The sequence below is a fragment of the Neurospora tetraspora genome, assembly GCF_033439725.1.
Source record: "Neurospora tetraspora strain CBS 560.94 chromosome Unknown B0H65scaffold_2, whole genome shotgun sequence".
NCBI classification, from domain to species: Eukaryota; Fungi; Ascomycota; class Sordariomycetes; order Sordariales; family Sordariaceae; genus Neurospora; species Neurospora tetraspora.
In genome coordinates this window covers 250,915-277,994 of record NW_026944384.1, presented here as the reverse complement: position 1 = coordinate 277,994, position 27,080 = coordinate 250,915, and the positions used below count along the sequence as shown (strand labels likewise).

At 52.5% G+C, this 27,080-nt stretch overlaps 8 protein-coding genes across 8 annotated transcripts; 1 reads left to right on the top strand and 7 right to left on the bottom strand.

Annotated features, from left to right (window-relative positions):
* Nucleotides 1-329: 329 nt before the first annotated feature.
* On the bottom strand, nucleotides 330-1,887 carry B0H65DRAFT_555528 (uncharacterized protein). Its single transcript, XM_062830032.1, has 2 exons — nucleotides 1,158-1,887; nucleotides 330-1,069 (listed from the first exon to the last, which is right to left on the bottom strand). The coding sequence occupies exons 1-2, from the start codon at nucleotides 1,647-1,649 to the stop codon at nucleotides 638-640; spliced, it is 924 nt and encodes a 307-aa protein (XP_062683731.1). The 5' UTR covers nucleotides 1,650-1,887; the 3' UTR covers nucleotides 330-637.
* Nucleotides 1,888-2,834: 947 nt separating this feature from the next.
* Nucleotides 2,835-4,767, bottom strand: B0H65DRAFT_454794 (uncharacterized protein). Its single transcript, XM_062826208.1, has 2 exons — nucleotides 4,080-4,767; nucleotides 2,835-4,005 (listed from the first exon to the last, which is right to left on the bottom strand). The coding sequence occupies exons 1-2, from the start codon at nucleotides 4,296-4,298 to the stop codon at nucleotides 3,184-3,186; spliced, it is 1,041 nt and encodes a 346-aa protein (XP_062683730.1). The 5' UTR covers nucleotides 4,299-4,767; the 3' UTR covers nucleotides 2,835-3,183.
* A 741-nt stretch (nucleotides 4,768-5,508) lies between these two features.
* Nucleotides 5,509-6,841, bottom strand: B0H65DRAFT_439480 (uncharacterized protein; the record flags this gene model as incomplete). Its single annotated transcript, XM_062825418.1, has 4 exons — nucleotides 5,509-5,589; nucleotides 5,794-5,908; nucleotides 5,994-6,432; nucleotides 6,610-6,841. 4 exons carry the CDS (start codon nucleotides 6,839-6,841, stop codon nucleotides 5,509-5,511), a joined length of 867 nt encoding a protein of 288 aa, XP_062683729.1.
* Nucleotides 6,842-7,419: 578 nt separating this feature from the next.
* B0H65DRAFT_536798 (uncharacterized protein) lies at nucleotides 7,420-9,228 on the bottom strand (the record flags this gene model as incomplete). The annotated part of the gene is made up of 5 exons (XM_062829056.1): nucleotides 7,420-7,868; nucleotides 8,074-8,147; nucleotides 8,209-8,306; nucleotides 8,426-8,583; nucleotides 9,087-9,228. 5 exons carry the CDS (start codon nucleotides 9,226-9,228, stop codon nucleotides 7,420-7,422), a joined length of 921 nt encoding a protein of 306 aa, XP_062683728.1.
* A 3,791-nt stretch (nucleotides 9,229-13,019) lies between these two features.
* On the bottom strand, nucleotides 13,020-14,285 carry B0H65DRAFT_419129 (uncharacterized protein; the record flags this gene model as incomplete). Its single annotated transcript, XM_062824186.1, has 3 exons — nucleotides 13,020-13,541; nucleotides 13,616-13,999; nucleotides 14,061-14,285. The coding sequence occupies 3 exons, from the start codon at nucleotides 14,283-14,285 to the stop codon at nucleotides 13,020-13,022; spliced, it is 1,131 nt and encodes a 376-aa protein (XP_062683727.1).
* Nucleotides 14,286-15,231: 946 nt separating this feature from the next.
* Nucleotides 15,232-17,590, bottom strand: B0H65DRAFT_87838 (pyridoxal phosphate-dependent transferase). Its single transcript, XM_062831519.1, has one exon. It carries the CDS (start codon nucleotides 17,455-17,457, stop codon nucleotides 15,661-15,663), a length of 1,797 nt encoding a protein of 598 aa, XP_062683726.1. The 5' UTR covers nucleotides 17,458-17,590; the 3' UTR covers nucleotides 15,232-15,660.
* A 4,504-nt stretch (nucleotides 17,591-22,094) lies between these two features.
* Nucleotides 22,095-23,345, top strand: B0H65DRAFT_87745 (uncharacterized protein). The gene is made up of 2 exons (XM_062831518.1): nucleotides 22,095-22,726; nucleotides 22,813-23,345. Exons 1-2 carry the CDS (start codon nucleotides 22,459-22,461, stop codon nucleotides 23,160-23,162), a joined length of 618 nt encoding a protein of 205 aa, XP_062683725.1. The 5' UTR covers nucleotides 22,095-22,458; the 3' UTR covers nucleotides 23,163-23,345.
* Nucleotides 23,346-24,449: 1,104 nt separating this feature from the next.
* B0H65DRAFT_454773 (fructose-bisphosphate aldolase) lies at nucleotides 24,450-26,656 on the bottom strand. The gene is made up of 8 exons (XM_062826207.1): nucleotides 26,419-26,656; nucleotides 26,231-26,298; nucleotides 26,128-26,158; nucleotides 25,775-26,053; nucleotides 25,595-25,717; nucleotides 25,433-25,527; nucleotides 25,238-25,371; nucleotides 24,450-25,182 (listed from the first exon to the last, which is right to left on the bottom strand). Exons 2-8 carry the CDS (start codon nucleotides 26,243-26,245, stop codon nucleotides 24,771-24,773), a joined length of 1,089 nt encoding a protein of 362 aa, XP_062683724.1. The 5' UTR covers nucleotides 26,246-26,298; nucleotides 26,419-26,656; the 3' UTR covers nucleotides 24,450-24,770.
* Nucleotides 26,657-27,080: the final 424 nt, after the last annotated feature.

Here is a 27,080-nt window from a genome sequence, read left to right as displayed (position 1 = left end):
CAGAGATAGCAAGAGTCAGGCCCATCTGCTCGCAACTGCCTCGAATTGTCCCAAAACCGCAAGTATAACAGTCCCACCTACCCCTATCCCCCCCATACCGAGCCCAAAACCAAGTCCCCCTACAAGCAAAAAAGCACCACCCGCCCCATAAACTCCATCAAAACGCCATATCGCCCCGGCTCCCGCCCCGCCTCGGCTCCAGCTCCAGCTCCCACCCTGCCCTCCCCTAAGGTACCCTGCCCGTCTCAGGTCCTTCCTCCTCCGCACAGCTGATCCGCGGATGGCCATTTTCGATATGACCATCCGCGGATCAGCTGTGCGTAGTTGAATCGGTACAATGGTTAGCGACTGAACAACATCTTACGTAGGGGAAAGGTGTTTTTCAGTTGTGACTTACGTGTTTTATTGTTGGTGTCGCGGAGTTGTTTCAGAGTAACTGGATATACATAAGCTAGACACAATCATTGTTCGATGCGATCATCAGGGGCAGTGAGACTTACTTCAGTTAGGCAAACTAATGCTTCACCACCGCCCATACCCACGCGCAACAGCAGAGCTTCCAGCCAAAGCAGCCGACCACCACCATCATCGCTTGGTAATCGGCCACAACCTCCACGAACGCAAACCAACCCGAAATCTACTTGTTCTTGTTGTGGGACTTGTTCTTGTTGCGGGACTTGTTCTTGTTGCGGGTTTTGCTCCAGTCTTTGATCTTCTCCACATCCGGCGGAGAGCGGTTCTTCATGAAGTCGACAAGCTTGTGGTACGAAGTCTCGTCGATGGAGTAGTCCTGTGAATAGAGGCCTTTTCCATCCTTGTGGCCATCCTTGTAAGCGCGAAGATGATCGAAGGGAACAGTGCGCAGGGCCGTCGTGTTGACGTAGGAAGTTGCTTTCTGGTTGTGGGGCTTCTTGGTAGTCTTGACCATGGAGTTCTTTACAGGGTCATCGGGGTGGGGTTCTGTCTCTTTGGAACCTTCGACAGGGAGATAGTATGACCTCATCCTTTTGGCATCAGCAGAGTTTCCCGGGAAATACTGCATGAGAGTGCTGTTTTGGAGAGAGGTCAACTGTGTGTGTGTGGTTAGTTCCAATTTTCCAGTTGCCGTCTTGAACGCTTTGCTCGGTAACAAGCCCGGCCTGATGAGGATCACTTACCACCAAAAAGTCGACTGTGCCGTCTTCCTTAACTTTGGGTGACATGATGAGGGCAGGGTGAGGGGGCAACCGCTTTATGTCCTGAGGAAGCTTCTTGATACTTCTCACCGCGTCGTTCCCAGCCCACAAGATACGTCCTGCGAGGTCTTCGTTCCGGCACGTCAGGTCATGCGTAGGCTGGTGAGTAAGCAGTGGTTTCTCCGGATTAGCCTCATGGCCGTCGTGGTGAGGTGTGGGGTTGATGGGCCCCGAGATGCTGGTTTGTGGTGCCGGCGAGCTGAGAGATGGTTGAAGAAGGTCGTGTGAGGCCCTTCCCCTGTTATCGTCATCGTCGACACGGCGGCGCTTGGTTCCCGCGACCTCATCGACATCGTCGTCATCGACGCGGCTGCGCTTGGTTCCCGCGAGCGCGCTAGGGTTGGCAGTCAAGGCAGCCTTGGCCTTGTCGATCTGGTCGAGGGCTTCCCCCACGTTCTTCTTCGCCGAAGGCATGTTGATGGTGAGGTGAGGGTAGCGGAGTGAGGTAGAGGAGGTGAGGGGGAATGAGTGAGGGGGAATGGGGTGAGGAGGAACGAGGTGAGGAGGGGTGAGGTTGATGAGTGCTGACTGTGAGCGGGGTGAGGTACTCGCGCTCCTTCTTGAAGGAGGTGATGGGGAGAGTGCTGTTGGAACCCTTGGGTTTGTTGCAGGATGTATCCTCAGTGAGGTTGCTGAAGATGGTCTTCTTGAGATCTGAGGAGATGGAGTGGTGGTTAACGTGTAACCGGGAGAGAAACTGGGGGTACAACGCAAGGCAGAAGTTGGAGGGTTCAAATTGGTCGTGGTGAACAGAATTGAACGCGGGGTTGTTGTGGGAAGGAAGTGAGAGTGATGCTGCCGACGTTTGAGTCACGGCGGAGATTGTAAGATTGGAGATGACATGAATCTAGAGCCGTTACCCTGACAACTCCGAGTAGGCAACGATGATGGCCCTCGAAACTTTCAGTTCTCAGGTAAATTTCATAGCGGTACTGCTATATCTTGGTCCCAAATTTGGGTATAATACTCCTCTTTCATCCTATTATCTAGAGATACTGATTAGTCCTAAACAGGTATTCAATCTCTCCCAAGAGGTCACATCTGCTTCCCAAGAGGTATTTACTAGTTTCCAAGAGGTCTTATCTAGTGCGTGACGGCCGTATTCGTATGCCAGTGGGCTAGTGTAATTTAGATTCTCTTTGAAACTTTGTGCGTGCAGAATTCGAAACGGTATTCGTTGCCCCAGGCAGCAAACATGACGGACTTCGGACGACCAAGGCCCACAAGTGGGAGGGAATGACCAGAAGATGGAAGGCACGCGAAGGATAGAGAGATAAGCCAGAGCTGCTCGGTGGGGAAAGGAGGGTGCGGCTAGATTGAGGGGTGAGTGTGGGATGGAAGTTTTTTTCTCTTCCCGAGTGACACTTCATTGTTCACCAGGCTCGATACGAGAATAGATTGAATCTGGGCACGCGTCGGGTTTTGAGAATCATTCAGTCTTATATATGTTGCAGGCTACCTCTAGGATCGGTTTTCTCCTCTCTTTGTTTATGTTCGTTAATTCATAACGCATGTAGAGGTAGACAATAGCAAGCTGAGGCAGAAGTCATTATTGGATTCCATGACGTGGCAATCCCATGATGCAAAAGAACGTATTTGGTGCCAACAGCCAACTGAACACATTCATTTCTTGACTGCAGTGACTGGCACTGCAGTTGATATAGTCTCGCCATTGTGGGCGTAATGTTTTGAGTCACAAACCGGATCACAAACGACAAACACTGTCTGCTTCAAAAACATGCGAGAAGAATGCCCATGCTACATCCATCCAGTCCTAGGTCAACCTCCACGCGCCCCAATTTCACTCAAAAATCCGAAGACAGGAAGCTAAATCCTAGATCAGCATCAAGATCTGCTCAAACTTGAACCACCTGGTGCTACCACCAGGATTCCGATCCTCATATAGACGAACGGCAAAATCACTCAGACCCGTCATGACATAACGCCCTCAGTTCCTTCCAGAATGCGTCACCACCGCCCATGCCATTCTTGTAAGACTACCACCCATCACCGCAACCACAAGCTTCTTTGAGGCATCCACGAGCATCATCGCCTTGTCTCCCCTCATAGCCTCCCTTAAAGCCTCCCTCCCAACTGTGGTCCTACCGAGAGCTCTGCCGGCGGCTAGGAGTGCAATGAAAGCCAGGACGAGGCGGATATTGTTCCGAACAGGCTTGGATAGGTCGAGCGGACCGGAATGTGTAGGAGATGTGGGTACCTCTACAGTGGGTTGGCTGTGAGTGAAGACCGGAGCATCGTCCGCTTCTCGCGCTTGTGCTGTTGCTGGTTCTGCTTGCTGGTTCATGGTGGAAAGCGGTATGTCGGCGTCGTGATTTGGAAGGAAGGAACTCTGAAGGCCATCCGTATCTGCGAGTTGTTCTGCGAGTTGCTCTGCGAGTTGCTCCCCTAGAGGTAGCTTTGGGTCTGCAGGAGCGTGAAGCAGCCCAACAGTTGAGAAGCCGACAAACGCGGCCAGTTTTTGGTACGAGTCTTTGTCGAGGTAAAATCTTGGGTAAACGCAGTACGTGAAATCGTAATGATAGTATTCCGCAAGTTCCGAGAGGAGGACGAATTTTCTGGATTTCAATGAACCGTCCACGTATGAAGGCGTTCTCGGAGAGTAAGGCAAAACTTTGAGCATTACATTCCTCTCTGGCGTGTCAGGGTGAGGGGGTGTAGGCTCGATGGGAAGATATCTAGCCCTCTTATTCATTCCTCTGCGGGAGGTGGTAAATCTTTGTGTGAGGTCTTTGCCACCAAAACTGGTCATCTTTGGAGAAGCACAAATTAGTCCTCACTATATCGACGTGAGCAATGAGGGAGACCTCCACCAGGTGAACCCACCCCTAATATCTCGACAGTGTTGTTGGCAGAGATGCTCGGTGATAATATGACCACCGGATGGTTGTAAGACGCGTCGCCTTTTACATCGCCTGGCAGCCACATGATGAGTCCGGCGAGACCCTCGGGCCTCCAATCCATGGCAAACTGAATCGCGGATTGTAGTTTCTTCTTCGTATTCGGCTCATGTGTCTCTGGATAAGGCACCGGCTCGGTCGACATGTTAACTGTTGACTGTGGTCTCAACGCCGCCTCGTGAGAGCTTGAGATGCGAATAGAAACTGTCAAGAAGGCTTCTCTCTCCAGAAAAAAGGGTGAATAAAACAATTTAGCGAGAGAGAAGCTGAGAACAAACTCGGGCAGCGATTGGGTTATGAGGGTGACGTCCACTTATCGGGCAGGTGTATGCATGCTGCAGAATCCGTTTGCTTCACTCCCCGCTCGTTGGCTGTTCTACATGCGGGGGTTGGAGCTGGCGGCCGTTGCAGCGGCCGGTTCCAAGCACACAGCCTCCCGAGATGCGGATAGGCGCCTGGTCGGCCAATTGGCGTTGCACGATGGAAGGGCAGACTGATGGGCAGACTTTCCCTGTGGCTGGCCGGAATAATGGGTCAACGCACGGCCAAGACTGCAAGACATCACGGATTTTCAACCAACACGTTCAATCACAGCGTAGAGGCTCCAAACTTCCAGAGATACCGAAGCGGGAATATGGGGAGGGCAGGAAGGCTTTTTGGGGGGTATGAAGCCTTTGTTCATTTTGATGCAAACTTCTGGCAAGTAGCCTTTCTGTCAGAAAAAGCCTACCTGGCCAACCGAAGCCTGTGATTGGTCAGAATCTTAGTGTAATAGGGAAAAAGGACAGCTCCCTGGAAGGCCCTCTATAGTTATTACTATAGAAGGGTACTAGCCAAGGGGCTCTAGTAGGTACGCGGACGGGCGTAGCGGACTTCGACTTCGAAGTCCGAATAAAGGGAAGCTATTCGCGCACGAAACTTTTCGTGCGACGAAAAAAGACGACCACCAGCGGGATCGAACTGGCGATGACAAGAAAGAGAGCGACGACGAGAACTATTGAGCCACTGGCCCAATTGATTGACGGGGAGGTCCGATGAGTTCGTTGATATAGAGCGTTTATTCCGGGAAAGAACTATCGTATTCCGGGAAAGAACCATCGTGAACTTGGGTCTTGGGAATTTGGAGTTTATAGGACTTTGGATCTTGGGAAGGAACCATCAACCGGTCCGCTATAAGAGTCGCTGTGACTTAGCGATGGCTTTAGGGAGCGAATGGATCCGACCAATCAGAGACGGCCCTCGTCAGGAAGCCTTTTTTTGATAGGAAGGCTACCTGCTTTGGAAAGGGTTCAACCCCCCCAGGAAGCCTTCCTGCCAAATAGATTTTCCCGCTACGGTACCTGAAATAGAGGTACCTACAGGTAGGTAGAGGTATATTCTGACCCTACTTGAGTGGACCTTCTCCAGGGGTAGTCTTGAGTCTGTTGACGACTATTCTACATGGCCCTTTCTTGGTCATAACCCGAATCCTTTTACCTGGACGCGGAGTTCATACAGATCAGAAACGCTGCCAATGCCAGAACTCCAACCACATACCCCATCCAACACATCGGATACCATAGGAGAAAGGAAACGATTCCGAGCAAGCTCTGAAGCCCGCGGAACCCTTTCACCGTCATCTCCAGCATGGGGACGATTACCTCGACAGCATAGTACGAGATGTTTGCTCCCGCCCAGAGATAAAGAAGGACAAAGAAGGTTGTGTTCAAGACGTTGAAGACGAAGAGGAGCTGGACCAAATTCTGGGCATGGTGACTGTTCAAACTGTGTGTCAGAAAATCCTCCGGCAACGACGCTTCAAGACATGGATACCTTAGTCTATGATATCCTATGTGCATACCTCGGATAATGCTCTTCAGGCCTCGTATTACCGTAAGGGCGTTGAGGATTATCTCTCTGGCGAGCTTGAGAAGCAGTTTCGGTTCTCTGGGATGTGTGTGGCGGTCCAGGCCGTCGGAGAGGGTTACCTGACATGATAACACAACGACAAGTTTTGCGGAATTTGCTTTCTGTTGGAGGCTGGAGAGGCGACGACAGAAAAAAACACGCTGATTCTGTAGTGGCAATGGAAGAGGAGAAACGGATACCAGGGCAGCCTAAATACCCAGGAAGGGAGAGCCGGTGAATGGGAAGCACAGTGGCAGTGAATGGGCGCCCAGGGCATGGACTTCCAGCACTTTCTCTTCCATAAGTGTTAATGTAATTCTTCAAGGGCGACAAGTCAATCTGGCAATGGGTGTTGAACAAGATGGTCATCTTGGCATTTGTTCTTGTACCTGCTATATACATGTATCGAGTGTCATCCCCCCTCTTCTTATCCCGTCCTTCTTCTTCTTCTTCTTCTTCTTCTTCTTCTTCTTCAATCAACAAGTTCACCACCATTCTTGTGCCTCGTGTTTACATCCACTCCGTTCACTTCGAGAATTGCTTCGTCCCGATCAGACTGCGATTAATACCTCTCAGGTGATCCGGTACCTCATCCCCGTTGCGATCACCGCGGTTCTTTTTGTTTTTCCAGTGGGGCTTATCACCGCGATGATGTCCTTGTTGTTGCTGATCACGACCGTCACGACCGTCATTGATGAGGAAGCACCAGAGAGAAAGGCAGCAATGCGTGCGGAAGGAACAGCAGGGGCTGAGCAATGGCGCGAAGACAACATAGCAACGAAGCGGTTCTTTTGCGAGCATTGCCAGTACTGGTCGCGACCGCCGTCACGACTGTCATTTCGATCGCGAGAGTTGGGGTCGCGATCACGCCCGCTTGTTGCGAAGGTCTTCTGCAATCGGATCCTGCATGAGGTGATATTCTTCGGAAGTAGTTGTTGAGATATCAGAATCGTCTAGACCAGCTGAAGTCGGCAATCAACTTGGCCGTTGGGCTTGGAGATACAAGCTGCGATGTAGTACGGTTGTGATACGGTGGAAGCTGAATATGGGTTTTATGCCAATACCATGCTCCTTTGTCACGAGTGGGATTTGAAGGTCGTGATGGTGTTGGTGTTTGGGCGGCTTCGACGGCTCGGAGGTGGACTCACGGGTGGAAAGACGGAGTACGTTGAATCAGGCTCAAACAGGTCGGCATCCAAGGTCTGCTTTCCTTTCTTCTCGACTCAACCCTCCAAATGGGCAGCAGAGGCATTCGTATTGCACCTGGCCAGAGTTCTGGAAAACCCTTCATCCAGAGGGTCTGGCTGCTCCAACGTGGTTGGGCCTGATGCCCGGGGGTTGAAGGTGTTGGCAAGCTCCAGGGGGGTATATCACCGAGGTTACGAAGCTGCAATTTGCCCACCCCACCGGGTACTCAAGAGAGCACGCGACAGAATAAGCGCTTGGTTACGAGGGGACGATCCCGTATAGGCAGGGCTAGGTCCAGTCCATGTCTCGTTCTGGGGGTAGTAGTCGTAGTGACCAAAGGCACATTTCCCTCCGTTCTCGGCTTTGACTTTGTCGACTTCGGACTGATGAGCTGTGGTGCTGGTGGCGTGGCTTCCTGCATTTGTTTGCGTGTCATGGCCGGCCAGCTGAGGATTTACTTGCTGTGGAGCGTCGATGAAAGCACCGGGGTTGTGGTACGCATTCTCGTGTCCATTAGGTGCTGCGGCTGAAGACGATTGCGTAGGAATTGTAGGTGAAGATGATTGTGTTGGGGCTGGGGTTGACGATGACGGCATTGGGGCCGGGTTGAAGTCGTAGGCGTAGTCTTGACCGGCTGAAACTGAGCAAGTTACGGACCATCCGAGCGTCCGGACGGGCACGAGTGGCCTCTTTCGCGGCTCTTGATGCCAGGAGAGTGAGACCCGGGACCGATCATGGAAACATGGTGATGCTCTCGGAGTGGAGGATGTTGGAACCTGTGGTGAACGACAGGTGAGAATGAGATCACTTGAAAGAAGATACGGCCGGAGGAATGTGGTACTTACGGGGAGGCACGATAGCCTTGTTGTCAACGGGAGCTTCAGTCCCGGTTGATCTTCTCAACCGCCTCCTCATCTGCCTGCAGGTCATCGATCAGTACGCCGTCAGAAGAAAACACAATCACTGGGTTGACCACCTACTGCTGTGGTTGACGTACAACTGGTTGTTGGTTATTTACAGGTTGTGACATCACCAGGGGATTTTCCCTGGTGGTGGCGTTGGCGTTTGGTGGCGGAGGCTACAGCCAACCCCCGAGATTACTCTCAGACGCTGCTGCCGGCGCATGGAAGTGCTGACAGGTGTAAGTTTCAAGTACAACACTGTTATGTCTGAGCTGAACTCATCAAACCGACGTACCTTGAGGATGCGAAGACGCGATGAGGGTGTGGTTTTGTGGAACTTTGATGGAACTTTGTTGGAACTGTGATGGAACTTGGTTGTTGGAACTTTGATGGAACTTTGTTGGAACTGTGATGGAACTTGGTTGTTGGAACTTTGTTGGAACTTTGTTGGAACTTTGTTATGATGAGAAAAGGTTTGAGGAGAAGTGAGGGGTCAAGAGGATGGATGGGTGGCCTTTATATCCGTCTGTTCTGGTTCCTGCATGTCCGTTATGTGGCTGGTGCTCACGTGAGTTGAAAGACAGTGGTCAATTTTGCCAGTTGCCAGTCACAACCACAGCCTCCCACAATACCATACTGTACGTGTCCTCGCAGGAGGGCTTGTCTGCCAGCTGAACTTTGACAGCCCTACAGGTACTGTGGCTGAGACTGGCAGCGAGGCAGAAAGGCCGGATGCCTGCCGGTGCTTAGATAGGTACTTCCAGACACTTCCAAGTACGTCATTCATCCAATAGTTTGGTCAGAATAGCCATTCTCATCTATCTCTGCGGTATCAGGACCCTTCGCAGAAAGCAAGTCTGTCCTTGGCGTCCCCAAGAGATGTCACGCGGGGCACCGTCGCCAGGCGACACTGCAAGATATCCTCCAGATTATTGGCACCCAGACAAAATCATTACGTTCAGTCCACGTATAAGGCCCAAGACAGCTATCAAATGCCGTTTGATTCTCAAATAGACCAGAGTTGCTATGTAGTGCATCGAGTGGCACGGAGGTGTCCACCGTACATCGGACCCTAAACACTGGCGGGACACTCGCCATTTTGACCATGATCCAGGTATTTTGTCGCGACAAAAGCATCACCAGCAAATTCTATTACTATGGAAGGTGCAAGAACGGGTTGCTTACCCCAGCATGTATTTGTGGTGTAATTTTCCTGACGACGCGAACTGTTGCGTGTCCCTGTACCAGACCCACTTTTTTCGCAAAAGGCTCTTTTGCAAAACGATCAAGACACTCAATCTTCGCACAGAAACAAAATCTGATATTGACAGTCCGGCGCTGTTTTAAACGCTCAAAATGGCAAAGGTAGAAGGAGAGCCCATATGTGCCTGGATTGTGTTCAAAATGTCGAGTGTCCGTCTGCAAGGAGGGGCATGAACGTAAGGTGAGCTCAAGTTGAGCACATGTATTCAGCTTCAGCAGGCAAGGAAACAGACCAGAATGCACTTTCCACTCTTTTTGAAATGAATGTAGATCGCAGGGCTTGTAGATTCAGATTGAAGCAGGACTTGAAGATTCAGATTGAGTGCGAGGAGATGGCGGCTGTCCAGACCGCAACGGCGCAAACGGGCCAGTCCATCTGAATCAGCGTGTTTTCATCCTGTCACAATTCCCGCGGCGGTCTTTGAGCCGAAGCCAAGATCCTCATTTTTCGCTGCATTTCTCCTCGCTGAATGAGCGCAGCAAGCCCTTGGTTCCCGTCTTTTTCCTCCGTCCTCTGTTTGTTCAGCCAGTCAGACCCGTTTCCAGGTCTTCTTTCAATCTTTGCTCATGAGAACATCTTATTTCGTCACAAAACGGAATATCCACGACGACCAGGACCGCGTTACTTGTGGAGTTACGAACTGCTCAAAGCTCAAACCAAATCATGAAGGAATATCATTATCAGCATTCAAGTCTAAGCACAACAACAGTCACATGGCATAGTTTTTTCGGAGGTTTGAACGAAGGTGAACACCCTGATTGGAAGTCAACCCAGAAAGAATTCTACGTAAAAGTTTCATGTTCTATCTATCTAGTGATTCAACTCCCAGTCTATCAGTACGCCGTGAGGAAGTTCTTGCGGGGAAGCTCTTCGACTTCGACTTCGACTTCGACTTTGCCTTGGCATCTCTCGACTTGGCCTCAAGCTTGGCCCGCATCTCCAGCAATCTTATCTGCAACCCAACACAGACACACCCCCGTCGCTTGGAGGGAGAAGAGCCGGAGGACATCCGTTCCACTTTCACCCTTGGACAGCTTCTTCCACCAGTCAGCCGGCAACTCTGTCTTTGCTCGCTTCATCTCAATATCAAGCCTGATATCTGCTCTCTGGCGATCCAGCACCTCTTTGGCAGTTTGGTATGCTTCGGCATGGTTGAAAGGCCGGTGCAGAAATGTAATTCCAAGTCGAATACCGTTTCCTATAGCGACTGGATTGAGAGTAGCGGCATGGTTACGTGCCGGAACTTGAGGGCCAACTCGTGGTACAGATGTCGGTCATAAGTGAGTCAAACTGCATTTTGCATGGGTCCGACTGGAGGCTTCGCGCTGGACCGAACTTTCTCAGTTGCGGACGCAGTAGCTGGAGTGAACACGGCAAAGTCAGAACTTGTTCACATTTGCGTAGAGGTAGCAGGAGATTCCAAGGCAGCGACTTACTAGGCAGGCCCTGTTGGGGCTCGGGGGTTTGGTGACCCTGGACATGATGGTAGCCCGTGAGTCCTCTTTTCCGGTCCCAACAAATGGTGGGTGGATTTGAGTGTCGACCACGCTGCCGTCTTGCTCGATTGCACGTCGGGGTGAAGCGGCATGCGAACACAATCCCTCGTATGGCAATGATGATCCCCATTTGTTGTTCATTGAGGTTGCGGACTCTGATGTCTACGGTTCGGGGGCGACCGTTGTCGGTAGTCGGGAATACGCATATCCCGGTCTCTGCCACGATCATCCGGACGGCCACGGGGCGGGGTATGGTGGTTGGCACCACACGGTTAAGGTTGCATTGTGCTTGGAGGACTTTGTGGGATCTGAAGGTCGTGATAGTGCTTCGCCCATACTCAAAGTGATCGTTACCGCGGGATCGAGGTGACCCCCTGACATCCCAGCGCCGCGGCGTCTACGAACTTTCTGTCGCTATAAGTGCAAAGCCCGTAAGAAAAAACGGTTTCGAGAATGAGGAATAGCGAACGGGTCGGGACTGGACCAGGGCCCGGGCCGCCTTGATATGGAGTAGGCGTGGGCGTCTGCCTTTGTTGTGGCGGTTGCCAGTGTTGCAGGACCTGGAGGCGGAAGTCAGAACTCAAGATCTCATCACTCTTCTAACAGGAAGAACAAGCGACAGGTACTTACACGCTACTGGTGTGAACGATGACTTTTCTGTTTTTCTTGTGTGCTGGATGAATACGAAGCAGCTCAGATGCTTTCACGGCTGTCAGGGTAGGCTCGGGCGGGGGCGATCCCCGCTGATCAAAGGAAGGTACCAAACAAACGCCTTCTTTTGGTCAGAGCCGGATGCCGTGAGGGGGGCAGCTATCTGTTTCTTGATAGTGACAGCCTGGTCTGGTTCTGCAGAGTGATGCGTGAGGGGGGCACACGACGGCGACGACCTCTCCTCTGTGGCTGGGAGGAGCGGCGCTCTGAAGCGAAAGTCAGCACTCACGATTCCTTCACTCCTCTGACAGAATGAACAAGAAGCGACTACTTACGGTGAGAAACGATGTAAATCGACTCCAAGAGTGCCGCAAACTTGGATGTGCTGGACTGTGGCTCTTCCTTGGGCTTTGTTGCCTTTGCCGGGTTGCCAGCTGAGGATGCCGCCTGAGGGGCATTGGATTTGGACGCAGACAGTGCGGTAGATGGCTTTGCAGCTTCTGCCTTGACCAACGGTTTCGCTGGTTCGGCCTTTGTAGGCTCTGTCTTGCTTTGTCTCTCGTGGTCGCGTAAACTCTTGGCGTTCTTGAGCGGAATATTACAGATTTTGCAACGGTATTCCGAATTAATACCAGCGAGTGCATTTTTGTGCTTCTGCGTTTTGTAGTGGCTTCGGGGCTGGCTTTGCTGCTGGGCGAGCCTTGCCAGGCAGCAGATAAGAAGCACGGGGTTTTGTTGTGGTCGCGGCGGGTGTTGTTGCCGAGGGTTTGGGGGCTGGTTTGGCTGTAGTTGGAGGCGTCTTACTTGGCGTGTTCCAGTGGCGGAAGAGAAGCCTGTCAGGCAGACCTCAAGGCGGGAACATGAAGTGGGCGTGGAATGGACAAGAATGGACCCGAGATTTGGGTAAACGTCATACAGCTATACCCACATGGACGACGTCTATCACACTGGTCGAGATGGTGGTGATGCCCCATTGTTGTTCGTTAAGGCGCCTGATACGCATGTACCAGGTGATGCTGATGTGGCTTGAGTAAACTGTGTGATGTGTGGCCGAGAGTTGGTGGTGAGGTGGAAGATGGAAAAGGTGAGAGAAGGAAGATCGCAAGAAGATTTTGAATTTAAACCAGAGCAAGTGAAAAAGAAGGTGGTGTAGAATTTTCCTTTTGTGCGCAGATTTCTTATTGAAAGTTACGTGCAGAATTTGAAACTACCTGTACAGGTACCCTAGATGCCCCAGGCAGAAACAGAACGTAGAGGTACTTCGGACGACTAAGCGGCGCAAGAAGGGATGACTAAAGGAAGGTACGGAAAATATAGCAAGATAACCCAGATCCCAGAGTTCAGTGAATGACGTATGAGCCTTATGCGCACTCTAGACTCCTCAAGTGAAAGAGCTTGAGGATGATCACAGCCCAGCCCAGCACTAGCGCACATGAGCCCCCAGAAAACATACAGCTCGCTCGCCAAAGACCTCCTTCTCAAGCACGAGGAAAAAAGTGCTCAAGCCTGTGCCCAAGCCTCCCCTTCTCGGTTTCCATGACCCAATCCATCGCAAATCGCCAAGCGCCCTTCGCACCCCATTCAACAGCCCTAGCCACTCCAACCACCACACACTTGACGACCTTGGCCAGAGCAACCACAACATGCCAAGAGAAGGATCCGAAAGCCTTAGCTACCCGATGCCAATCCACCCTCTTAAAGCCTTCAACGCAGTGCCTTTTGCCGTGTCTGATGCCCTCAGAAGCCCAGGAAAAGAAGTTCTGGAGAAGCCAGTACACGCCAGCCGCTCCACAAGCGAAGGTGGCAATGAGGATAAGGCCAAGAACGACTTGGGCGTTTGGTGAGAGATCGTCTGGAGATCCGCCTGACGAGTGACCGGAAGGTCCTGCGGAATTGCGCTTCCTCTGGGAGTGGACACCAGAATTGTACTGGTAGTTGTTGTAGCCGTTGTAGTTGCTTTGTGTGTTTTGGGCAGGTCGTGAGGCGGGGTATGGCTGTGACTGGAAGCAGGAAGTTAGAAACCACACATATCGCAAGACTTTCGCAGTGAGGAATGAAAAGGACGGTCACTAACAGTTGGGATTGTTCCATAACCATAACTCGAGACTCTTTCTGGTTGAGGTTGAGCAACAGGTTGTATCCTTGTCGGCACTGTGACAGAGTGAACCGGCTCGCGGTAACCGGAGTGTTCCACCACAATCTGGTACGAAGCATCCGTGAGGGCGTAGATCTTGTTTGTGTGACGCTCATAGTTCCTCAGAAGGGAGAACAGAATCTGCCGCTGTTCCTCAGTCTTCACGTAGGAATTTTTTCTTAAAGTCACACCGTGGTCGAGCTTGAGTTGGATGTTGTTATCCGGATGGGGAGGGGACGGGTCAATGGGTAGGAAGGTTTCTCGTAGTTGGATTCTGCTGTACCGATGCCTCGTTTCGAGATCCATGCCGCCGAAGGATGTCATCTGGATGCAGAATGTGGTTAGCTTTAGGACTCTGGGCCACATGAGAGTCCTGTGCACTCACCATGAGAATGTCAACCTTCCCGTCTGCAGACAGTTTCTTCGAAAGCACCAGAACAGGATGATTATGGGATTCCTCCGGAAAACCAGTCGAGGAGCTCAGCTCATTCGCATGCGGCAACCACATTATGCGTCCCGCAAGCTTGGAGCCATTATGTCCTGGTGTTGGAGGGGTGCTTCCCCGTCGATTTCGCTGGGAATGCCGTCTGGAAGATGGAGTGGTTGGCATGATTGCTTTGAATTCCCCGTTCAATACCTAACGAGGACACTCATGCCACAGTTGGTAGTGCACTTTTTCCCAACATTGCCAAAAAAAAAACGGGAACTCCATCAAGATAAACCGCCCCGTCACAGCTCAGCAGCCCAAAATGAGGGGTCGTTCTCCCTCCGGCCTTCTTTCGGACCTTAGGCAGACTGGCAGAATGCGTTTGCCTTCATGTCTTGTTCCCGTTGGTTGCATCTTGCATTTCTTTCTGCACTTTTGGTTCTTCGCACATATGCAGCTCTATGTGCGCCTACAAATGGCTACCAGATAATGTGCCCGGCCGCTACAAGTGGCCACACCAGCGGCCACCAGCGGGCCGTTCCAACCACACAGCCTCTCTCCTTGCACCCTGTCATGCACATAACCGCTAACCAAGCACACCAAAACTCCAATGGGAGGCCGTACCGACGCTTCGGGAAGGGTGACGAACGAAACATGTTGGCTCGAGTGGTGGACCATCGAAGCAATGCGGGGATGGGCGCAGAGCGCGGCTGTGACGAGGGCTCCGAATGTGTGTTGGCGCTGGTGGACTGGACTCGTGGAGTTCGAAGTGAGGGAGGGACATGGATAGGATGTTGGGAATACCGACCGTCTTCCACTTTCCGGTTGCTGGGGATACGGTGGGGTTGTTTACGTGCTATGATAACAAAGGTCAGCTGTTTTGTTCGCTACAAGTTCGGCGATGTCAGCGCTGAGGATGGTGGGGAGCCTTTACCTAAAAGTTGGGCGGCCTTTGTGCGCACGGCCAGCGCCAGCCTCTGGAACAAAGGGATGTGATGTTCGACTAAGACCGCGCTTAGCTAAAGAGCCTCAAGGCATAATGCCAGGCAATACGCACATCAGATGTGTCAATCTTGCAGACTGTCATTTAAGCGCCGTGCCTGATGTCGAGATGTTGAGAGATCGAAGAGTCAAGGCGGATGACATCGATAACGCGGGGCTCCACTTTTGACCTCATTGCGTCGATTCGTACCTGAAAGACCGCTGAAATACAGCGCTTGCCCACTGTAGCTGAAAGCACTTTTTGACCCACTTTTCTCACATCTCTCGACCCCAAGCCTCATTCAACGTCCTCCAGGCTTCCCACCTCAACACCAACACAAGAGACCAAACAAGGAGCAAAAGCACAGTAAGAACGGCCCAAAGGGTACCTATTCTACTCAAAGCGTCATCCTTCTTATCCGACAAGCCGCAAGAAAGACACAGCTGAGTCCCTCCACAACGAAGTGGAAACATGCTCCATCACACATTCTGAGGTCGCCAGCAACGTCTTTCAACTTTATTTGCATTTCTTCTATTGCCATCCTTTCTACATCCCAACCCTTAACCTTTCTTGCTCTCAGCACCCTTGCCTATCCGGCAACCCCTCCTTCCCCGTCACTCGATCCCTATAAGTCTTCTCCACAAACCCGAAAAAACAATCAACATCCCTCACATTACTCGCCACCCCAAAACTAACCCTTATCCCCCCAGCCGTCGGCAACCCCAGCACCCTCAGTAGTTCCTCGAAGCTCAACTTCTTATCCCTCCCCTGGCCTCTCCACATGCTCCACAGTTTTGGGAGTGGCAACCTGAAAAACGACGCCCAAATATCCAACCCAAAAGCCGCCTCGCCCGCGCCGGGGTTACAGAAACAGCCCGTCCTCAGACTAATCCTCGCGGCCGCCGACTCGAACGCAACAAGTCGCTCATCGACGTACTGCCCGCGCGCATCGAGCAGGTTAAACGCCACGCTGCCTCCGCGCATTTTATTTTCTGTTGGGCCGTAGATTTCAACCATTGGTCGGCCGTCGCTGTGGCGCAGGTTCTTTAATCTTTCCAGAAAGTACCCGGTTAGACACCGGACGCGCGTCTCGAGGATTTCCATGCCTCCTACTCTGTAGAGGTACCTTTCCCTCTCACTCTCTCCGTCTGAACCAGGACCAGGACCAGGACCAGGACCAGGACTAGAAGAAGGAGGGGGGTTGTCCTTGGAATCTAACCAATCCAACCCCACAGCCACTTCGGGGATACTCAGAAAGTTGACCGTCCCGTCCTCGAAGGCTTCTTCTAGCCGGTCGCTGAGCTGATGCCACTTTACTCCAACGGTGACCGCCTTAACGGTACCACCGCTGAACCAAGGCCTGCAGAGCTTGGCGAGGGCAGAGCGCTTGACGATGAGACTGCCGACGCCGGTGGGGTAGCCGAAGAGTTTGTACCATGACACGATGATGAACTCGGGCTTGATGTCCCCTGAGAGATCGAGGCGGGAGGTAGGCAAGTAGGCAGCGACATCAAGCAGGACGTCGTACCCTCGCGACTGAGCTAGTGGCACCCAGTGAAGCGGGTGCCTGACGCCAGTGAAGTTGGATTGAGCCGGGTACGCAAACAGGCCGTTTCTCCTTTCGCTTCCAGTTCCCTCCTTCTTCTCCGCCGGTTGTTGATGGTGATGGTAATGGTGTTTCTCTGACGCAGACGTCGGCAGCAATATCTTCCCCGATCTAGAAGAAGAAGAGAACCGCCCCAAACACCCCCTTCCCGCCTCCTTCCCCACGTCCTTCCCCACTTGCACCACCTTCCTCACCCCCCCTCCCACCCCCGTATACCTCGGCAACTTCCTCACCACCTCCTCCTCTCTAATCCTCATCTCCCCCCTCGGCCCCCTCGCCCCAGTTGTATCAATCCCCACACAAGCAACCTTCACCCCCCCCCCATGCCTCCTCGCAAACTCCCTCAGCCCATTAACGCTATTATGATTATCCGCACTTAACACCAGCCTTCCCCCCCGTCGGTACTGATACCCCTCCCCGACCAACCTCGCCGCGCCCGTAGCGTTCGGAGTGAAGACTACCGCATATTCTGCTGGGTCGGCGTTGAAGTGCTTTAGTATCCTCTTGCGGGTTTGCTCGACTGCGATGGTGGCTGCTTCGGAGGTGGGGTTGACGGAGTGCGGGTTGCCGTATAAAGTGGAGGCGAGCCGGGCTTCGTGGGCGGCGAGTTGGACGGAGGAGCAAAGGCCGGAGCCGGTGTAGTCGAGGTAGGTGTGGGATTGGGCGTCGAGGTAGGAGTAGGCGGTTGAGCGGAGGTGGTCGAGGGGGGTGGTGGTGGTGTATTCGGGGTAGAGGGTTGTGATGGAGGGGGTGGAATGGAAGGACATTTTGCTGGTGTGAAGTCTTGTTGATGACTGGACTTGGTGGATGATATTGGGGGTTGTTGTTAGGTGGATTAATGAGGAGTGATATAGGTAAAAAGTCTTTGCCTTGTTCCTGCAGCTGGGTGGTCGAAGCTGATATAAGACGGGAAGGATGAAGCGAGAAGTCCGACTCTGTTCCTGTGCCTGAAGGAGGATGACAGATCTGATGTGGCACGACGTATATTGACAGGAACGGCCCTAAGAGAAGTTCGATGTGAAGTCTTTTATGAATGAAACGCTGGAGGTTGCGGAGGCTCCGGAATGTATACAGTCTCGGCAGTCTCAGTTGGTGTGTTGAATACCTTAGTCTCAGTCTTGTTGCTGACCACCCACCCACCAGGGCCAACACCAGTGACTCGCAGATGCGTTGCAATGCCGCCGACAACCTGAAGAGATACTCCGTGTATCCCGTGTCTTCCCTCAGAAACGCCTCCCCCAGATATGCGTGTGCATGCCCGTCGATGCCGATCCAAGTATGCGATCTCTCTCTGCGCGTCTGCGGTCTCCTCACTCACGTGTCTGTGCCTCTCTGTTGATACTATCCGCTCATACACTTGTCTTAGATCCGAGTTCTGTTGGGGAGTGTCGATGCTAGTCCAGCGTAGTAGTTGACTGAAGCGTATCGGATCGGTGAGATCCGCTGGTAACTGTGATAAGAACTATGATGGGAAGGGTGACATTCGGATTATCAACGAGTGAGACAACGTGAATTTGTCGTGGGCGTCGGACACTAGGCACTATGCAAATCTGCTCTGCCCCCACGATGCGTGCAATGCATGTAAAGCTGACAGCTGGGTTGTAACGACGAGATTCTCCGGGCAACTAAACGGCAAGATGATGGCTTTAAGCCGGCTGTGATGTTCTTGATGGGACATGATTGGTATTTTAGGCAACGGAAAGCCAATACCTGCAGGCATGTCAACGGTTTTCTGGTGGCTTGGTATCGCCCTGAATCCTGTATTCCCGACTCATTGGACTTTGTCATTCTCCTCGAGCTTCCTTGACAGTGAAAGCTCCTGAGACTTGTCGTCTCCTTTCACGAACCTTTGCTTCCTCCCCCACCTCCTTTCTTGCCGTTCGAACTCTTATCACAGTATCACAAGACTCACACTGGCTCTTAGGTTGCTCTTCTCAGCCCATCTCGGGGATTACTATTCGCGCTATGGCAGCAAGTGGCTTGTAAGTCGCTTTTACATAGGGCATAGTGTGAAATGTGGGTTCCAACCTTGTTTCTGCCTTGGAAGGGTTAGCGTTGAAGATTTGAGCCGTGCATCATGCATCACCGGGGGCCGGGACCATACCCAGATGGTAATAGCGTCATCCCGGCTGCGAGTGAATGCCAAGGGCATGTACAAGATACCTCTGATGATTGACAGATTGACAAGGAAAACGCCAACCAGCCGCCAATATTCTCGTGATGGGATAGACGTCGCGCGAAGGTTCAGCAGCAAAGTCCCAGCTGAACCCTATTATGATCATCTTTGTCGCGGGCCGTGATCGCTTGCAAGCGAGCAAGATATTCCGGAGAGGGAACCGGAGGGTTGCAAATGCGTATACAGTTAATGGAGAAGGGCTGAACGGTGACCTAAACGGGGCTTGCACCTTGCTGCTGCAACGCTGACGGTTGTGGCGGTTCTCGAAGGCCACTTTTAGTAACTCCAATGGTGCGCCATCGTATGAGGGTGCTCCCTCCCTTTGAGGTTGTTTCCGTGCTTCTTTACCCGGTATTATCTTCCCGCATTGTTGTCGTCGTCCCCGTGCTTCACCGATTTTAGAATCTTCAAAGGAATGAGAGAGAACAAAGTTTCCAAGGCACCGGTAGTGGAGGATCGCACGATGTTTGCTCTCGCGGCTTTCCTTTGCGAGATGATCTTCATCTTATCGCTTTTCTCAACTCCGGTTGCTCTGTCGACGATCGATTCGATTGAACTCGAACTCCGTTCCGTCGAGACAGTGTGCCGCGGCGAAAAGTTTTACCGACTGCACGGCTTTTCTTTTCTTATTTTGCTTGTCCTTCTTCTTTGGGCCGACAGCCCATCAATGATTTGCCCAGTGCCAAGTGAGACAAGCCGTAGACAATCGGACTTCGTATGCAAGACACACCTGGAACATGTGATCGGAGTATCTCCCCAAACAACGAGGCGACGAAACAGCGCCCTTGCAAAGCTGCATCTGAGTCAAAATATGTGTGTCGGGTACCTAGATCTTGAAGTTTGGAGTTTTCTAGTCGCCGAACAATGGTTTCTGCCTTGTCGCCTCATGCTCCCATGTCTGTAGCACTTTCGAAACACCCAGGACTTGTTTCCCAGAATTTGGTTCAAGTTCACAAGAAACGCCACGGGAATGTGTTTGCTCAGTAACAACCACAACATGCAGTGTCAATGATAGCTGCCTGCCGTGCGACGCCACACAATTTCGAGCGGAACAATCCCTTGTTCCGACAGTAATCCGACAGCCTGGTTGGCAAAAAACCTGGCCTCTGCAACCGTGCAGAAAGGGGGCTTAATAACGTCCTGTATGACTACGGCGTAAAGCGCCATCGAGCGATCCGAGGGAAACGTGGAACGTTTCTGGTCGCCGACCCCCCCAAAGGCGTGCACGTTTGCTGCGCCGCACTGCTCCGCGACATGTCGATGCTACCGGAGCGGTCCGGTTTCTCGGGAATCCGGGGCGGCGTGGCGGCGGCGGTTGAGGACGGAGGGTGTCGGTCGTCAGTCAATGATGCAACGACGAGTCCCAGGTTGTCTTCCAGACGCCATTGTGATTCTCGCAAAGATACTCCAAATTCGACCTTTGTGTCCGCCCACCGTTGCAGTGTTCTAAGACCTTAGCCGCCCGCTACCACCGCAGCGCACAGAGCCTCGTCAACTCCGGGAATAGCTACCTCTGGCAAGAAGAATTGCAGCAAAGAAGTCGCCTCCATGAGCAGGATACCTCAAATCCATCGGGTCAACATCCCGAGCCCTCCCTCCTTCATCGTAGGCAGTCTTCTCTTCGTCTTCCATATTGGTCAGCCGAAGAATGACTCTCAGCTCTCACAAGACCCAACGGGAGGACCTGATGACGCGCATGGCGCCTGTGCGTCTCACGCACTGCGACCGGCGGCCTTTGGTTCCGAGGTTCGCACAAGCTGCGATTGGACTTCTAGAACCTTCCAAAATCCATAGTGGTGGTAAGCATCCAGGCATCGTGAATCCCATGCCACCATGCGAACCGATAGCGCGGACAGTTGGATGGATTACCAAGAACCATGTGCAACCGCGCCGCTCGTGGTCAACTGGTTGCGACCTTACTCAGCGCTTGCGCCGCTTGCGCGGCTGACGTGCATTGGAGAGGGATGTAACGGGTATAGTGCTTAGAAGATATCGCTATAGAAGCGCCTGTGTACCCTCTGTGCACCATCCTTATTTGAACTTCGCGTTGTATTCTGGGCGATCTTTGTGTGCGATCATTCGGCTTAGGCAACCGGCCAGCGAGGTCGGCCGTCGGTGCAGCACGCTATCATCCGCTCTAGCACCTGACGGGAGACGACTTGGAGTTGTGGCGGTCGATGTGCCCGAGTTGGGCATATATCGTTCTCATGTCCACAAGAGGTTGTCATGCTGAGTGAGGTTGCTCAGCAAGACAGCAATAGTTCGACTCTGTCGGAAAGTCGTCTTGCCGCCCGATATTTCCCCTCTTCTTCCTCAGCATGGCCGCATCGTTGCGGTGTGAGAGAGCAGCAGGCGTCGCATTTGGGGGCTGAAGACTCGTCGGTACAAGGAAATAGAGAACCCAAAGCGGTTGTTCCCGTCGGGACCGATCGGTGCGATCAATGGAGAGCAAACTGAGCTCGAAAGCTGGTAAAGAGTTCGTGATACTATAGCAAATAAGGTCAGCATCCTATCCATTGGTCAAAACAAGCGAGCTTGCATGGTGGAAGAGGTACCTCTAAGCAACCACGATATCTGACAGCTTTCCCCCCATCCCCTGGTTGCCTAGGAGCCTGGTTGTTTGGCACCTGAATCTGCCTTTATTCTGTCGAACCCCTATTCATCCCACTCCCATTCACTGGCATACCAAATCCCAGAGCCCCGGAATCGGTATTGAGTGGCTCCGGGAATGAACTGACCGGGCGTTCGTGACAGGCGTTGACAGGAAAGATGGAAGCAAACATTGACAAAGAGACACACGGCCGACAATGCTTACCTAAAAATATAAGGTTAAGCCGTTAAGCTTCGTTTGTTTGCTTCCTTGCCGGACGTGTTCCCCAAAAAAGGACCGTTTAATGGCAATCTGCAACGTGGAACGCGGAAAGTGGCTTGTTCCTTTCGTGTTCTGGTGGTCGGCGACGACAACGGACGTGCAGTCTTGACGGTGTGCGAAAGCCATTCCCCAGGAGGTTGAAGAGAAGAAGGTGAAGAGGGTGAAAAGAAGCGAAGAAAACGAACGCCTCCAGTCACGGACCGCAGTCCGCATCAACCCCAGTGTCTCCAGTGCGCCGGTGATCGGTGAACGTCGGCCCCGGGCAACGGCGTGGGGCCGCGTAAATTGTTAACGTCCAAATGTTCCAGGGGTGCACTAACAATTCTTGGGAGGGTTCAAAGCTCCTCTAACAATTTCGATGCTCTAACAATTTCAATGCTCTAACAATTTCAATGCTCTTAACAATTTCATCCCCAGACACTCCAGAGAGTGCAGTGACATCATCGCATCTCCACCGGCCCTCTCCTGACATCTACATCATCATTAGCAAAACACCACCTCACATCGACAACTTGAGAAGGGCATAAAAGATGTTGGAAATGGAGTAAATTCAGTTCACTATGACGACTTCTTGACAAGCCAGCTTTTGAGCCTTTTGTACGATAGCTTTGCAGCGTTTATAAACACAACAATTTCCCACAGTCCAAGACATCACCATCACCATCACCATCCCCCTTAACACCACCAACTGAAATATCACCACACTAAAAGACAGCCACAATGTTCGCAATCTTCCGCCACCACCCCAACAAAGACCTCGCCGACCTCGCCGAGAAACACATGCATGACGATCTCCGGCCCGAAGACCGCGCCCGCCTGCACAAAGCCGCCTCCCAAGTCCAAACGCACGCCACCATCGGCTCTCTTCTGGGCGTAGGTCTCGGACTCGCCATGGCCTGGCGCATCCGGCAGAATCGACAGCAGTTGTTCAACGCGTTTAGAATGGTGGCAAAGCCGGTTGAGGTGGTGTTTGCCAATGGTCGGAGGGGTATGTCCATGTCCTTCCCCTTTTCCTTCTTTTCCTCGCTCGCTGCGCTCGATAAGATGCTGACAACAGAAAAAAAAAAAAAACAGAACCAGTCCCAGACCTAGAACCCCTCCTCCGCCCCACGCTCTGGGGTGACATCGCCACTTACACCGCCTTCGGCTTGGGCGGTTTCATGCTCGGCGGCGAGACCGGCTTGCTGACAGGCAGCGCAGCAGCCACTCGCACCATCACCCGCGACCGTCACTCCTGGAAGCGCATCGAGGACGCGTTCCGCAACTTCCAGATCGATGTGCTGAAGCGCCAGATGGAAATCCTCGAGCGTGAGGCCAAGGAGAGGGCCGCGGGCGGGAGGGAGAGCGAGGCGGACAGTACTTCTAGCTGGGAGAGTCTGAAGGATCATGCGAGCGGGATGGTGAGCACCTTGAAGCCCAAATGATGGTGTTTTGAGTGAGCGAGGGGTGGTTTGCATGGATGGAGTTTGGGAGGATGTTTGTGTTCCGTTCTTGTTGATGTTACTGCTTTTTGCAGTCCCATTTCATGGTAGTTATATGGGTTCTGGATATAGGTTTTACTTGTATCAATGCTTTTGAAGAACTGTTGCAATGGCTTCCAAGTGATCTTGTGCATTAGCGAAGATTAGCTTGTAGCTCATGGGCTTGATTATATCGGTGTCGGATATTGTAGTCGACCTTGCTGCGTACCAACGTAACAAGGTTGACGACAACGTCATCGCTGCTGTAGTCAAGCCCATCAGTTGCGAGCTCATCTTTTGCTCTTGCGAAGGCGTTCACGAATGTCATTGCTACTGGTGGTTTTTGTGAGAACAGTCTTCTTGTTCCAGTCGAAAACTTGACAACGCGGGTTGACCACAGTCACCGTCAACCTCGAAAAGGCGAACGCCATGGCACAGGACCGAAGCAAGGTTTAAGTGCTCGTCGTCTACTGCAAGCCGATAGAGTAAACACTCGGTAGCATTTAATTGAAGACCGGTACTCATCAGGGCTCGAATCGCCTGTATGGCCTTTGGCGTACATGACTTGCTCGACATTGACCGTCGTCTTCCATCTCATCTCCTGACTCCTGATAAGATCATGAGTGCCACTTCCAAACTCATCACGATGTTAAAAACCCCAAATCAGCATGCCTTTGGGTGCGAAAAGCTGCCCGAACGCAACAAGTCTCGTGTGCCTTCTCCCATGCATCCCGGTGCAAAATATCATGAGATAACTGCATTGCATTGCATTTGCGGTCTCGTGCACAGCGGCATGCATATACGCAAAAGTCAACTCGAAACCACCTCACCGAAAGCCAGCCCAAAAAATTGCAAAAAAAGAACCCCATACCGCGTCCGGTAATGAGGTGAAGAGGTGTTCTCAGCGTTATTGACGCAGGTATTTAAAGCGATTGATTGAAAAACTGCATCGGCAGCGGAAGCGTGCAGAACTGTCATCGAACAGTCTGAAAGAGTGATGTTTGGAAGTCATCAGAAATGCGTTGGTGCATCAAATGGCCCTTACTGAGGGTCGAACCCAAAGCCTCTCGCCAACGGAGAGAGGTGTTCGCCACGCGCATCGGAACCACTGAGCTAAATGGGTTGCTCATAACCTGTCAAAGACTGTGTGCGCAGGGAAGCGCCTCGTTGTTTGAAGGAAGAGTCAGACTTGGGGCTTATATACTCCACCACACAAGAACACAAGATCCAAGCATGACTGAAGGGTCCGTGTACGGACTTGGAGAAACCCGAAGGCAACTTTCAAATTGGGTATGTACTACTTTTTGGTATCACCCCAAACCCAACCGGCTAGCATACATCAAGGCGTTGAATAACCTAACGAGACTGATCACCGATCTGACTCGAAGCATAGCCGGCAACTAAAACCACCCGGAACACCGTGAACCAACCTGCTAGTATACGTCCAAGCATCGGCAAAGCCGACGCGCCATGGAACCAGTCTCAATGGCCGGCAACCACTATAAACACGAACGGAACCAAGCAGTGTACTCATCAAATCATTCCATTTTTGCTACCCATTGACCTCCCCATTTAGAGAGTGCCGGAAGCGTTGAAGTCCTTGAGGGCCTCCTCGACGCGGGCCTTCATGGTCTTCTCACCCTCGCGAATCCAGACGCGGGGGTCGTACTTCTTCTTGTTGGGCTTGTTGGGGCCCTCGGGGTTGCCGACCTGGGTCCTGAGGTAGTCGATGTTGTTGAGGATGTAGTCACGAATACCGGTCAGGTAGCCCCACTGGAGATCAGTGTCGACGTTGACCTTGACGACACCGTGAGAGATGGCCTCGCGGTACTCCTCCTTGGACGAGCCGGAACCACCGTGGAAAACGAAGAAGACAGGCTTCTTGTCCTCGCCACCGAGCTGCTTGGAGACGTAAGCCTGGTGCTTGCCAAGGAGCTCGGGGTGGAGCTTGACGTTGCCAGGAGCGTAGACACCGTGGACGTTGCTGTCATCTCGTTAGTTCTGGTGAATCGAGAGCAAGGGGTAGAGTTCAGTCTTACCCGAAGCCAGCGGCAATGGAGAAATAGGGGGAGATGGGGCGGAAAGCCTGCTCGATCTGCCAGATGTCCTCGGGCTGAGTGTAGAGAGAAGCGTTGTCAACTTCGGAGTTGTCAACACCGTCCTCCTCGCCACCCTGTTTGCAAGTGTTAGCTTTCTGTTTCCCTTGGAGCATGCGCATCAGAACAATGACGTACGGTGATACCGATCTCCATCTCGAGCCACTGCTTCATGGGCGCCATGCGCTTAAGGTACTTGACGCAGGTCTCGATGTTCTCCTCAACGGTCTCCTCTGTTATTGTAAGTCAGTAAGCTGGCGCATTGGTGGTAGTGGTCGCATTCGTTTGGGCCAGACTTACCAGAGAGATCGATCATGTGGGAGGAGAAGAGGGGCACGCCGTTGGCCTTGAAGAACTTCTCGTCTTCCGCGAGCATGCCATCGAGCCAAGGGAGAAGCTTCTTGGCACAGTGGTCGGTGTGAACTAAGACCATGTCAGCATCTTGAATGCAAATTGAACCGACAGTGACAAGCTACTTACGAACGACGGGGATGCCGTAGACAGGGGCAATGGAACGGATGTAGTGAGCGGCGGCAATGGCACCGGCGACGGAAGCCTCGCGCTTCTCAGCAGAGTCCTTGATGCCCTTGCCGGCGAAGAAGGCAGCACCACCCTGGGAAGTCTGGAGGATGATGGGAGCCTTCTGGTCGCGAGCAGCCTCGAGGGCAGCGACGGCAGTGCTAGAGGAGGTGACGTTGCAGGCAGGAATGGCAAACTGCTTCTCGCGAGCGTACTGGAAAAGCTTCAGGACGTCATCACCTAGAGGTAAGGAAAATGTCAGATTTTGTTTATGTTCCGGTATCGGGCAGCGCATTTGCTTGGCCAAATCGTACCGTAGAGGACGCCAGCGGGAAGGTTGAGCTCCTGTTGAGGGCATCACCGTTAGATCACTTGCGCTTCGAAGCTATCAATTGCCAGGTTGAGGAGGAAACTTACATCGAAGACACCCATTTTGATTGTTGTTTCTGGTTGTTCTGAGAATTAAGTTGCGTGACGCGGGGTAGCTGTTGATGTAAAAAGGTGGGATAAGTACGAGAACGCTTTCCAGGATGGCAGGTTGAGGGTATCACAAACGAGAATGAAGAGAAGAAAAGAGGAAGATGGGACAGACTGGAAGCACTCACGGTTTTGCAGACTGCGGGAATTTGTATGACGGAGGGTTGATGTCCTGCTCAGGAGATTTGGGAAGAGGAGAGAAGAGAGAAACTGCAAGAGGGACAGTCACGCCCAACAATCAGTGGTTCAAGGACGAGGAAGGAGTGGAGGGATCGTAGATCAGCCAGCGGGGCTGCCGAGCATAGCACCGACGTCAAGCCGCGTTCTCATTGGTTAGCACGCCCAAATAGAGCAAGAGCTGCGTCGTGCCCCTCACTAGTGGTCCAAGGTGGGGGTTTGACGACGAGCGTTGAGCAGGGAGCTGTCTCCAAAATGGCCCACTTGCAGCAACCGCAGCCCAGACCCTCAAAAGAGTGGACTGCGCCAAGCGGCCGTCTTCCCGATGTCCTTGTCAGTGTCGCGTCACTGCTGGTCGGTCCTGCTGAGCGTGGCTCTTGTGTCTTGCCATCCGCAGCCAGGTGGCTCCACTGCTACGGCTCTAGCATTGCCGGACCGTCACGTTCATCAAGGGCAGTCTTGGCCGTCGTCAGCAATGGCTTCCGAAGAATTGGAGACTCTTCAAGCCTGTGTCGTCATCCCGTGTTTTTGACTGGATATTATCGATGTTGCTCGCTGTCTGGTTGTTTAGAGGTTCAACATTATCCAGACAACGATCCAAACACCGCCAATT